General features: G+C 41.5%; 1 protein-coding gene across 2 annotated transcripts in view; it reads right to left on the bottom strand.

Moving 5' to 3' along the window:
- The window catches only part of LOC133542361 (tau-tubulin kinase 2-like), a 45,155-nt gene extending 31,643 nt beyond the window's left edge, over positions 1 to 13,512 (bottom strand). The window contains exons 1-3 of one of the 2 annotated variants that reach the window (XM_061886419.1): positions 13,305 to 13,512; positions 12,858 to 12,974; positions 997 to 1,147 (exon numbers count right to left, since the gene is read on the bottom strand). In XM_061886419.1, coding sequence (XP_061742403.1) covers positions 997 to 1,147; positions 12,858 to 12,920 — 214 coding nt within the window. In that variant the 5' untranslated portion in view covers positions 12,921 to 12,974; positions 13,305 to 13,512. Of the gene's footprint in view, positions 1 to 996; positions 1,148 to 12,857; positions 12,975 to 13,060; positions 13,269 to 13,304 lie in introns of those variants that run through there. The other variant, XM_061886420.1, reaches the window with a different exon arrangement.
- Positions 13,513 to 13,772: the final 260 nt, after the last annotated feature.

Here is a 13,772-nt window from a genome sequence, read left to right as displayed (position 1 = left end):
CACACTGAGGGTGGCCGTATAAACAATTTTAACACTGTTACAAAATGCGCCACACTGTGAACCCACACCAAACAAGAATGACAAACACCTTTCGGGAGAACATCCGCACCGTAACACAACATCAACACAACAGAACAAATACCCAGAACCCCTTGCAGCACTAACCCTTCCGGGACGCTACAATATACACCCCCCGCTAACCCTGACCACCTCAACCTCCTCATGCTCTCTCAGGGAGAGCATGTCCCAAATTCCAAGCTGCTGTTTTGAGGCATGTTAAAAAAAATAATGCACTTTGTGACTTCAATAATAAATATGGCAGTGCCATGTTGGCAATTTTTTTTTCCATAACTTGAGTTAATTTATTTTGGAAAACCTTGTTCCATTGTTTAATGCATCCAGCGGGGCATCACAACAAAATGAGGCATAATAATGTGTTAATTCCACAACTGCGTATATCAGTAGCGGTTGATACCGGAATCGGTAATTGGACCATATCGGAATATCAGATATCGGCAAAAAAGCCATTATCGAACATCTCGAATTCTGACATATTATTATATTTCCATATAGTATATACAATATATAACACATCCCAACCACCATGTACAATATACAGTAAATGTAACAGCTGCAGCAAAAAAAGGACAGCATAAAATAGACAGTGGTAATGAAGGTGATTATTATTATAATCTTAGTAGAGCGCTCCACACTGTGAATAGCAATACATAAACAGCTGCTAGACTAAGAAAAAATAAATGCTAAATCAAAATTATAAAAATAAATAACGGCATTAATCAGCAGCATACTTTTTCAATTAATCGTGCGATACTGATCTGCGACCAAACGATCGGCACATCCCTAGGCTAGCCATTGTCCATTTTTTATTGTGCAGGCTGGGTGGCACGAGAGTCTATCCCAGCTTACATAAGGAGAAAGGTGAATTACATCCTGCAGTGATTCTAGAACTGGTTTTGCATCAAAAGTGTCACTCACCCTGCAACTTCCTCAACACAGCCACCTCTGTCCTGTGCACCGGTCTGGGGTGGGTGGCAGACTCCACCTTCATAGCGACAATACAGTTTCCATCCTGCAGGTCCACGACCTCGTAGACCTCCCCGAAGCCGCCCCCGCCTATCTTTCTCACCTGAAAGACAGTTCTGTATTATATAACTGCCAGCTAAGCCGGATGGGTGTGAAGTAAAAGTATCTTTTGTGGAGGGCTGCACGATTAATCGATATTAAATCGACATTGAGGCTTTATTTAGTGCGATGTCTTAACAGCAAGAGGCAGAGGGTTTTTTTTTCCTGTGCATTTACTGGCATTTGAGTGGCTGACATGTTCACTAATGAAAATACAGAAGACATGCAGGTGTCAATCCAACGTTTTAAAAGGAAATCGATCAATGTTATCGATACTAGAAAAAGGAAAATATGGGAATTTAGAAAGGCAAACTTTATATGAAGTGTAGCACTTTTAATGTTAAGGACGCTAAATGTTATTCAAGTGTAAGTACAGTATTTTTTGGATTATAAGTCACTCCGGCCGAAAATGCATAATAAAGAAATAAAAAACATAAGTCGCATTAGCGCATGGGTCACCAACCTTTTTGAAACGAAGAGCTACTTCTTGGGTACTGATTTATGGGCTACCAGTTTGATACACACTTAAATAAATTGCCAGAAATAGCCAATTTGCTTAATTTACCTTTAATATATATATATATATATATATATAAATAAATGGGTATTTCTGCCCGTCATTTTTTTTTCCTTTTACGGAAAGTTTTTTGTAGGAGAATAAATGATGAAAAAAAACACGTCATTGAACGGTTTAAAAGAGGAGAAAACACGAAAAAAATTTCAATTAAATGTTGAAACATAGTTTATCTTCAATTTCGACTCTTTAAAATTCAAAATTCAAACAAAAAAAATGAAGAGAAAAACTAGCTAATTGGAATATTTTTGAAAAAATTTCAAAAATAATTTATGGAACATCATTAGTAATTTTTCCTGATTAAGATTCATTCTAGAATTTTGATGACATGTTTTAAATAGGTTAAAATCCAATCTGCACTTTCTTAGAATATATAAGAAATTGGACCAAGCTATATTTCTAACATAGACAAATTATTATTTCTTCTAGATTTTCTAGAACAAAAATTTTAAAAGAAATTCAAAAGACTTTGAAATAAGATTTAAATTTCATTTTTACAGATTTTCTACATTTGCCAGAATAATTTTTTTGAATTTTAATCATAAGTTTGAAGAAATATTTCACAAATATTCTTCGTCGAAAAAACAGAAGCTAAAATGAAGAATTAAATTAAAATGTATTTATTATTCTTTATAATAAAAAAAATCAATTTACTTGAACATTGATTTAAATTGTCAGGGAAGAAGAGGAAGTCATTTAAAAAGGTAAAAAGGTATATGTGTTTAAAAATCCTGAAATTATTTTTAAGGTTGTATTTTCTCTCTAAAATTGTCTTTCTGAAAGTTATAAGCTAAGTAAAAAAAAAATGAATTTATTTAAAAAACTGAAGACCAAGTCTTTAAAATATTTTTTTGTATTTTCAAATTCTATTTGAGTTTTGTCTCTCTTAGAATAAAAATTTTTGAGCAAAGCGAGACCAGCTTGCTAGTAAATAAATAACATTTTAAAAATAGAGGCAGCTCATTGGTAAGTGGTGCTGTTTGAGCTATTTTTAGAAGAGGCCAGCGGGCGACTCATCTGGTCCTTACGGCCACCGAGTTGGTGACCCCTGCATTATAGTATAAGTCGCATTTTGGGGGGTAATTTATTTGATAAAATCCAACACCAAGAATAGACATTTGAAAGGCAGATTAAAATAAATAAAGAATAGTGAACAACAGGCTGAATAAGTGTACGTTATATCAGGCATAAATAACCAACTGAGAAGGTGCCTGGCATGTTTCCGTAACATATTATGGTAAGAGTCATTCAAATAACTATAACATATAGAACATGCTATACCTTTACCAAACTATCTGTCACTCCTAATCGCTAAATCCCATGAAATCTTCTTCCTCTGTGTCGCTTCTAAACAACTCTGCCAACTCCAAAGGTAGACAATGCGCCGCGTCCTCTTCTATCGGTACGTTGCTTACGTCAGAGTCATCGTCAGTTTCAGTTCCAATTATTCCAGCCTTTCTGAATACGGGCAGGATGGTTTCGGTTGTCATTGACGCCCATGCTTTGTCGATCCATCCAATGACATCCAGAAATGTTGCATGGCACATTCTCCCGGTTGCCGGGAAGCTGTGCTCTCCATCCGTCATCCACTGCTCCCACACCAATGAGCTGGAGATTTCAAGTGGCTGGAGTGTTTTGGTTAAGCCTTCGAGGATGATGGCAGGTATGGAGTTTAAAAATTTTAATTTATATTTTAACTGTGGCGTGATGTGCGCTCGCATGCTATCAATCACAAGTAGAGCTTTGCGTGCTCTAAAGAAGCCATCCGGACGCTTAATGTAGCACTTTGTAAGCCATAGGTTCATCATTTATCTACATGCCCCTAAAGCTGACCAACACGCCGGATTGTAGTCAGCTGGAGGCATGTGTTAAAGAAATTAAACAATGGATGTCCGCTAACTTTTTGCAACTCAACGCCAAAAAAACGGAAATGCTGATTATCGGTCCTGCTAGACACCGACCTATATTTAATGATACAACTCTAACATTTGACAACCAAACAATTAAACAAGGCGACACAGTAAAGAATCTGGGTGTTATCTTTGACCCAACTCTCTCCTTTGAGTCACACATTAAAAGCGTTACTAAAACGGCCTTCTTTCATCGCCGTAATATCGCTAAAATTCGCTCCATTCTGTCCACTAAAGACGCTGAGATCATTATCCATGCGTTTGTTACGTCTCGTCTCGATTACTGTACCGTATTATTTTCGGGTCTCCCCATGTCTAGCATTAAAAGATTACAGTTGGTACAAAATGCGGCTGCTAGACTTTTGACAAGAACAAGAAAGTTTGATCATGTTACGCCTGTACTGGCTCACCTGCACTGGCTTCCTGTGCACTTAAGATGTGACTTTAAGGTTTTACTACTTACGTATAAAATACTACACGGTCTAGCTCCATCCTATCTTGCCGATTGTATTGTACCATATGTCCCGGCAAGAAATCTGCGTTCAAAGGACTCCGGCTTATTAGTGATTCCCAAAGCCCAAAAAAAGTCTGCGGGCTATAGAGCGTTTTCTTTTTGGGCTCCAGTACTCTGGAATGCCCTCCCGGTAAAAGTTCGAGATGCCACCTCAGTAGAAGCATTTAAGTCTCACCTTAAAACTAATTTGTATACTCTAGCCTTTAAATAGACTCGCTTTTTCGACCAGTTGATCTGACGTTTCTTTTCTTTTTCTCCTATGTCCCACTCTCCCTTGTGGAGGGGGTCCGGTCCGATCCGGTGGCCATGTACTGCTCGCCTGTGTATCGGCTGGGGACATCTCTGCGCTGCTGATCCGCCTCCACTTGGGATGTTTTCCTGCTGGCTCCGCTGTGAACGGGACTCTCGCTGCTGTGTTGGATCCGCTTTGGACTGGACTCTTGCGACTGTGTTGGATCCATTATGGATTGAACTTTCACAGTATCATGTTAGACCCGCTCGACATCCATTGCTTTCCTCCTCTCCAAGGTTCTCATAGTCATCATTGTCACCGACGTCCCACTGGGTGTGAGTTTTCCTTGCCCTTATGTGGGCCTACCGAGGATCTCGTAGTGGTTTGTGCAGCCCTTTGAGACACTAGTGATTCAGGGCTATATAAGTAAACATTGATTGATTGATTGATTGATCATTTCTTGATCCATCCACCCTCTCATTCATGGCGACTGCAACTGAGGGGGGATTTAGTTTTTGTCATGGTTTTTTGTTTGAAAATGACCATTGGTGGCAATTTTGATCCATTTCCACAACATGCCAGCAACACTGAAGTGTGATTTCTCAATGACCAGCTGTTACAATATTGACACTCTTTTGCCCTTTCTCTACAACACTTTGGCCCATGGGAATGTCAAACGTGAGGGGGACCTCGTCCATGTTAATAATGTGCTCACTCTCATGCTTTTCAATGAACTTGCGGAAACTGTCTAACTTGGATTGGAAGTCTGCTGGCAGTTTTTGGGACAACATTGTCCTTGGTCTGATAGAGAGGCGATTTCGTTGCATGAAGCGGTAACACCAAGAAGATCCTCCCTCAAAGTCATTTACATGTGCTGGTCATTTTATTAGAATATCATGAAAAAGTTGATTTATTTCATTAATTCCATTTAGAAAGTCAAACTTGTAGAATGTATACATTCATTCCAAACAGACTGATACATTTCAAGTCTTTTTTGCCAAAAAGGAGATGATTATAGCTGACAACCAATGAAAACCCTAAATTCAACATCTCAGAAAATTAGAATATGGTGAAAAAGGTCAGATATTGAAGACACCTGGTGCCACACTCTAATTAGCAAACTAACTCAAAACACCTGGAAAAGCCTTTAAATGGTCTCTCGTTTTGATTCTGTATGACACACAATCATGGGGAAGACTGCTGACTTGTCCAAAAGATGACCATTGATACTTTAAAGAAGAAGGGCAAGACACAAAAGGTCATTGCCAAAGAGGTTGGATGTTCCCAGGGCTCTGTGTCCAAGCACATTAATAGAGAGGCGAAGGGAAGACAAATATGTGGTAGAAAAAAAGTGTACAAGCAAGAGGGATAACCGCGCCCTGGAGAGGATTGTCAAACAAAACCGGTTCAAAAATGTGGGGGAGATCCACAAAGAGTGGACTGCAGCTGGAGTCAGTGCTTCAAGAACCACCACGCACTGACGTATGCAAGATATGGACTTCAGCTGTCGCATTCCTTGTATAAAGCCACTCTTGAATAAGAGACAACGTCAAAAGCGTCTCGCCTGGGCTCAAGACAAAAATTACTGGACAGCTGCCGAGTGGTCCAAAGTTATGTTTTCAAATGAAAGTACATTTTGTATCTCCTTTGGAAATCAAGGTCCCAGAGTCTGGAGGAAGACAGGAGAGGCACAGAATCCACGTTGCCTGAAGTCCAGTGTCAAATTTCCACAATCGGTAATGGTCTGGGGTGCCATGTCATCTGCTGGTGTTGGTCCACTGTGTTTCCTGAGGTCTAGGGTCAATGCAGCAGTCTACCAGGAAGTTTTACAACTTTTTATGCTGCCTGCCGCGGACCAATTTTATGGAGGTGAAGATTTAATTTTCCAACATGACTTGGCACCTGCACACAGTGCCAAATCTACCAGTACCTGGTTTAAGGACCATGGTATCCCTGTTCTTGATTGGCCTGCAAACTCACCTGACCTTAACCCCATAGAAAACCTATGGGGTATTGTGAAGCGGACGATGCAAGATGCCAGAACCAACAATGCTGAAGAGCTGAAGGCCACTATTAAAGCCACCTGGGCTCTCATAACACCTGAGGAGTGCAACAGACTGGTGGACTCCATGTGAGTTTTCCTTGCCCTTTTGTGGGTTCTTCCGAGGATGTTGTAGTCGTAATGATTTGTGCAGTCCTTTGAGACATTTGTGATTTGGGGCTATATAAATAAACATCGATTGATGCCACGCCGTATTGCTGCAGCAATTCAGGCAAAAGGAGCTGCAACTAAGTATTGATTGCCGTACATGCTGAAACTTTCCATGTTCATACTTTTCAATTGGCCCACATTTCGAAAATATATTTTTTGGTACTAGTCCTAACTAATCTAATTTTCTGAGGGACTGAATTTGGGATTTTCAGTAATTGTCTGTACTAATCATCAAAATTTAAAGAAATAAACATTTCAAATATATCACTATGTGTGGAATGAATTGATATAATATGTAAGTTTCACGTTCTGAATATAATTACTGAAATAAATCAACTTTTTCATGATATTCTAATAATATGACCAGCACCTGTATATTCATCTCCTTGGCAACTTTCTGGGTGTGGAGACGCAACTGTACGGTTGACAAGCCTCTCCCGGCAGCACCTTGTCTAAGTACCCATTTGAGAATTCGTTCCTCGAACTGCGGCCACCTAGCTTTTTTAGTTTTCTTCATTTCGGCAAGACTAGCTTCCGCTTTTCGCCAGCCGCTTACTCCAAACTTTCTTTCTGCTGCTCGATTGCCGTTTTCTGCTGCATATTTCACTACTTCCAGTTTGTAACCTGCAGTGAATGATTTCCTTTTCGGTGCCATTTTTGTTCAGCTATTCTCAGTTTTTATAAGTTACCACCAATGTTGAAATGATACATTTTCAAAGGTACGGAAGTAGTAGATGATAGCATTTTTTCCCCCCACAATGTACCTCTGCCATGACTTGCCCTCGCCAAATTTTTATTGGTTGACGTGTGTGTGTGTGACAATTGCTGATATACGCCTAGTCTTTTACATGAATGAGATAAATAAAATTTGATATTTTACGGTAATGTGTTAATAATTTCACACATAAGTCGCTCCAGAGTATAAGTCGCACCCCTGGCCAAACTATTAAAAAAACTGATTTATAAATCTGAAAAATACGGTCGGTAAATTCTATTTATAAAGCAATTTTCACAGATAAAAATCACAAAGTGCTGTACAAAACATAGTTGAAATAAAACCATTAACTAAAAAGAAAAAAAAAACAGGGGCATATTAAAAAATCCATTAAACAGAAGCTTTTGAGAAAAAGAAAGTCTTCAAATTTTTTATAAAAAGTCAACACCGAGTTACAGGTGCAAGTCCTTGCAGAGTATGGGGGCTACAGTCTGGAATGTGAGGTCTCCCTGGCTTTTACAATTATTTTAGGGATCTTTAGGAAACCCTAAAAGTCGGCAATCAGTCGGAAAAATGAGAAAGATCACAACAAACGCAAACACCACAAGATAACATCAGAAAGCCACATTATACCAACTTTCAGCTACAGTACTATTGCAAAAGCCAAAACAAATACAAAACGCCACAAGACAATAATATAAAGTTGCAGAACAATTTGAGCCACAAAGGACACGACAGAAGTGACACTGAACGCAGTATATTAGTATTATTTTAAAAAGCAAAAAAAGTTATTCATGACTGAAAAAGAGGTAACACTACTTTTACTTTTCCAACTTTGTTCATGACAGTTTTCAACTTTCCGTCTCAGGAAGTCGGTGAGTCGGCGAAACTTGCCCGCTGTCTCTTCCGTTCTGTGTATAAATTGTCCTGTTTTGGTTTTTAGTTGATTTTAAGAATGTCCGATAATATTGAACTGCTGATATCAGCCGATAAATGCTTTAAAATGTAATTTCGGAAATTATCGGTATGGGTTTCAAAAAGTAATACGTATGACTTTTTTAAACGCCGCTGTGTACAGACGTAGGGAGAAGTTTAGAGCGCCAATAAACCTTAAAAGGCACTGCCTTTGCGTGCCGGCCCAATCACATAATATCTACGGCTTTTCACTTACACAGGTGAATGCAAGACATACTTGGTCAACAGCCATACAGGTCACACTGAGGGTGGCCGTATAAACAACTTTAACACTGTTACAAATATGCGCATCATTTGAAAAGTCACCTGCTAGAGAATGAAGAGTGCTTACTCCGCATGTCAACATCTCTGTTCGGTGCTACACCAACACAATACCAAGGCAAACATTTCAACATCAACACCGTATGAAAAAAATAGTCAACAACAGAATTTAATAATGACCGTAGGAACCTATCGCATAGCGAAGGACGAATACTATTTTATTTTCTATTATGCAGCTCAGTTTTATATGACACTTAAAATGTCGCTGACAATCTTGCACTTTCTGTTTTGGAAATGACATGAATGTTTGTGCCACTGCTTAATAACTGTTTAATAAATACACTTTTGGGAAATTGACTCAGTTGTGATTTGCCTCTCTGCGTGAAAGTTTAAAAGGAGCATATATTAATGGAGTGGCAGCACGGTAGATGAGGGGTTAGTGTGTCTGCCTCACAAAACGAAGGTCCTGAGTAGTCCTGGGTTCTTTGTGTGGAGTTTGCATGTTCTCCCCGTGACTGCGTGGGTTCTCTCCGGGTACTTCCTCCTACTTCCAAAAATAAGTACCTGGGGATAGGTTGACTGGCAACACTAAATTGGCCCTAGTGTGTGAATGTTGTCTGTCTATCTGTGTTGGCCCTGCGATGAGGTGGCGACTTGTCCGGTGTGTACAAGCGGGTACAAGCGGCCGAAATGAGTTTCCTTCACCGGGTGGCGTAGCTCTCCCTTAGAGATAGGGTGAAAAGCTCTGCCATCCGGGAGGAACTCAAAGTAAAACCGCTGCTCCTCCACATCAAGAGGAGCCAGGTGAGGTGGTTCAGGCATTTGATCAGGATGCCACCCAAACGCCTCCTGAGGGAGGTGTTTAGGGCACGTCCAACCGGCCACAGGGAAGACCCAGGACACGTTGGGAAGACTATGTCTCCTGGCTGGCCTGGGAACGCCTTGGGATCCCCCGGAAAGAGCTAGACGAAGTGGCTGGGGAGAGGGAAGTCTGGGCTTCCCTGCTTAGGCTGCTGCCCCCGCGACCCGACCTCGGATAAGCGGAAGATGGATGGATGGATGTACTGTTTGGTGGTCGTGGGATTAGGTGTCTGCTTTTGGCATATGATGTGGTCCTGATGGCTTCATCTGACCGGGATCTTCAGCTCTCACTGGATCGGTTCGCAGCCAAGAGTGTGAAGCGACCGGAATGAGAATCAGCACCTACAAGTCCGAGTCCATGGTTCTCGCCCGGAAAAGGGTGGAGTGCCATCTCCGGGTTGGGGGAGGAGACCCTGCCCCAAGTGGAGGAGTTCAAGATCCTAGGAGTCTTGTTCACAAGTGAGGGAAGAGTGGATCGTGAGATCGACAGGCGGATCGGTGCGGCGTCTTCAGTAATGCGGACATTGTACCGATCAGTTGTGGTGAAGAAGGAGCTGAGCCGGAAGGCAAAGCTCTCAATTTACCGGTCGATCTACGTTCCCATCCTCACCTATGGTCATGAGCTTTGGGTCATGACCGAAAGGATAAGATCACGGGTACAAGCGGCCGAAATGAGTTTCCTCCGCCGGGTGGCGGGGCTCTCCCTTAGAGAAAGGGTGTGTACGGGAGCCTGTAAAGGACTGTATATTTCACCTTAGGGGGGATGACTCCAATTATTTAATATTTATTTAAGAATCTAATCTAAGAGAGAGTGAGAGGAGACGGCTTATAAAGTTCAAAAATTTACTGTACACCCAAATAAACGACAATAATCCGACATTAATTACACTCATATATTCTTCCCCACTCACACGCTACCTCCCCAATAGAAGAACCCACACTAATCCAATCACACAACACACACACACACACAGTCCAACCTGGGACCCTTGGCTGGGCCAGAAGATTGTCCGTTGCGGTCCTGGTGAATAGGTGGTGCACTTAGGGGTAGTGAGTTGCAACTGCTGGATGCAAAGGGGGTGTTGGATATGGTGGACACCTCCTGTTGTGGAGTAGAAATGGCGGGGGGAAAGCTCTCAATTTTCTGGTCGATCTATTTTCCCATCCTCACCTATGGTCATGAGCTTTGGGTCATGACCAAAAGGATAAGATCACGGGTACAAGCGGCCCAAATGAGTTTCCTCCCCCGTGTGGCGGGGCTCTTCCTTAGAGATAGGGTGAAAAGCTCTGCCATCCGGGAGGGACTCAAAGTAAAACCGCTGCTCCTCCACATCGAGAGGAGCCAGATGAGGTGGTTCGGGCATCTGATCAGGATGCCACCCAAACGCCAAATGTTTAGGGCACGTCCGACCGGTAGGAGGCCACAGGGAAGACCCAGGACACGCTGGGAAGACTATGTCACCCGGCTGGCCTGGGAACGCCTCGGGATCCCCCGGGAAGAGCTAGACCAGGGGTCGGGAACCTTTTTGGCTGAGAGAGCCATACAAGCCAAATATTTTTAAAAGTATTTCCGTGAGAGCCATATTTTTTTTAACCACAGAATACAACAATATGCGTGCATTTTTAAGAAATACCAAAATTTTTAGAGTTTAATAAGTCTCTTATTCTTTTTAATAACATTGTTATTCTGAGGCTAACAAACAATAAATTAAATACTTCTTACCATTAATGCGACTTCTTGAACAGGTGCGGTAAAAACCGGATGGATGGATGAAAATGCATGAGAATGTTTTATATTTTGAACGTTATTTTTGAAACTGATTACCAACCGAATGATTCATTACTTATCGTGTTAAGCAATGTCAGCTAAGATTTATCTGAGAGCCAGGTGCAGTCGTCAAAAGAGCCACATCTGGCTCTGGAGCCATAGGTTCCCTACCCCTGAGCTAGATGAAGTGGCTGGGGAGGGGGAAGTCTGGGCTTCCCTGCTTAGGCTGCTGCCCCCGCGACCCGACCTCAGATAAGCGGAAGAAGATGGATGTACTGTACTGTGCAATCTACTAATAAAAGTTTCAATCATTTAAAAAACACTTTAAGACCAACATCTTGAAAAAATATATCACTCTTGAATTAACATTGTAGTTAATACTATGATTGTTAATTAAAAATTAAACATGAGATATAAATAATAATAGAAGTAAAATTGTTTGTATATATTGTATATATAATTAGTGCAAAGGTCTATATGTACACAGGGATATTTCACATGCCTGTACTGTGTATAAAATTGAACTTTAAAATCGTGTTTTTAACACCTTCGTCTTTTAGTAAAGGTTAAACCGTTTTTATCTTTTAACCTTTTTGAACAAGTCGTGCATGCTTTTATTTCAAGTGGCCTGGACTACTGCAATGCACTTTATGCTGGCATTAGCCAAAAAGCTCTCTCCCGGTTGCAGTTAGTCCAGAACGCGGCAGCACGACTTTTAACAGGGGCCAGGAAACGCCAGCATATAACCCCAATTCTTCAGAGTTTGCACTGGCTCCCTGTTCATTTTAGAATTGATTTTAAAACATTGCTGTTTGTTTTTAAATCTTTACATGGACTGGCACCTGAATATATCTCGGACCTCATCCAAATTTACATCCCTGCGCGCGCTCTGAGGTCCGAAAGCCAGCTCCAGCTCATGGTGCCCAAGACCAGACTCAAGACCAGGGGAGACAGGGCCTTCTCTGTGGTCGCCCCTAAGCTCTGGAACACTCTGCCCCTCCATGTTCAAACTGCTTCCACAGTGGAGTGTTTTAAGTCTCGTCTTAAGACCCACTTTTATTCTTTGGCTTTTAACACTACGTGAGTTGTGTGGTCCTCTGTCCTCTGTGTTTTTTATACACTTTTATTTTTATTTTACTGTTTTAATTGATTTTACCGTTTAAAATAGTTTTTAATCATATTTGTTTTTATTGGTTTTATTTTTATTCATTTTTTGTTTTATTCAGTCATTGGTGGAGCATAATATTGTTTTTAACATGGCTGTGCAGCACTTTGGAAACGTTATTGTTATTTAAATGTGCTATATAAATAAAGTGGATTGGATTGAACTACGTTCATGTTGTTTATAACGTGTATTTATAATAAGTTGTGCAAAGGACATTTTATAACTTTCGGAAGTTTATTTCGTACTTAAAATTGTTTATAGGGTTAGGCGCAATAAGTGTTTAACTTCAGCCTAAACCCTTTCGGTCTGTAACATTTTTTATTTTCAATCTATGGATGTACAACTGTTTGTTTGCTTTGTTGACCATTGACCGAAGAACAATAAACTTGAATCAATCAATCAAAACATGTTCAAATGGCAAATCGCGATTTTAGAGAAAAAAAAACAACCCGCAAATAGGTTTTATCCCAAAAATGGTGCAGCCCTACTTAGGTACAAATAAGAAGCAGCATCTCGCTCCATCTTACAACTCTCCATCGGCCTCTGACCAAATCTCTCGGGGACAGGACGTCTGTGTGCTCCCCATTCATGGTGAGTGCTCTCCGCTGGAGTCGCAAGCTGACATCAGTGGCACCAACCCGTCACTGGAAGAAAAAAACAACAACAAAAAACACAAATATGTGAACATAATCCCGCCATTAAAACCGCGCTGCTCGGCCACGTTCGCTACCTTTCTTCAGGTCAAAAGTGATTCGATTGGGGGCGCTAGCTCGATAGCCGCTAGCAGCTAGCTTTAGCTAATTAAAACCAGCTGTACGCCGCATAAAAAGTGACCCAATAATGTGGCGTCAGAGAGCCACGTTTGGTTACTAAAAGCAACTAAACAAGCGGGGGGAAGCCTGGCGGCTTGTCCCGGGCACGCCAACGGGCATGTTTACCATCTCCACCCCCCCCCCAGCCCGTCCCCGCGTTACCTCGCTCCGACACACCGGTGGGACCAGGAGGGAGAGTCGCCATGGTTCCCGTCCCTGCTGCCGCTGCGTCATTCCAACGGATGTTTTTTTATTTCTCCTGCGGATGAAAGGACGGCGACGAGGCATGCCCTACCCGAAAAAAAAAAAAAAAAAAAAACGTGAGCTGAGCTTAACCAGCTGATCGTGCCGAGCGCCGTGCTGTAAGCGGCGAGAGTGACGTCATAAAAGCCCCCGAATGAGCCGCAGGATCACCATGGCAACGCCCCGCCCTCACTCACCCCCCCCTCCCACAAACAACACACAACGATGCAAACAGACTGTAAAACTTTGTCCAAACTACAGATATCTACACAAAATACAGTTCCCATTCGTGTGGATTTGAATACACAATTAGATATTCATATTAAAGGTGTCGAGAAGTCGTAGTCTAAACAAACATGACGTAAATGGCATCACTTTTGTCATTTC

The sequence above is a fragment of the Nerophis ophidion genome, linkage group LG24 (assembly GCF_033978795.1).
Source record: "Nerophis ophidion isolate RoL-2023_Sa linkage group LG24, RoL_Noph_v1.0, whole genome shotgun sequence".
NCBI lineage: Eukaryota > Metazoa > Chordata > Actinopteri > Syngnathiformes > Syngnathidae > Nerophis > Nerophis ophidion.
The sequence above is the reverse complement of the archived record's forward strand: the minus strand, read 5'-3'. Positions and strand labels throughout refer to the sequence as shown.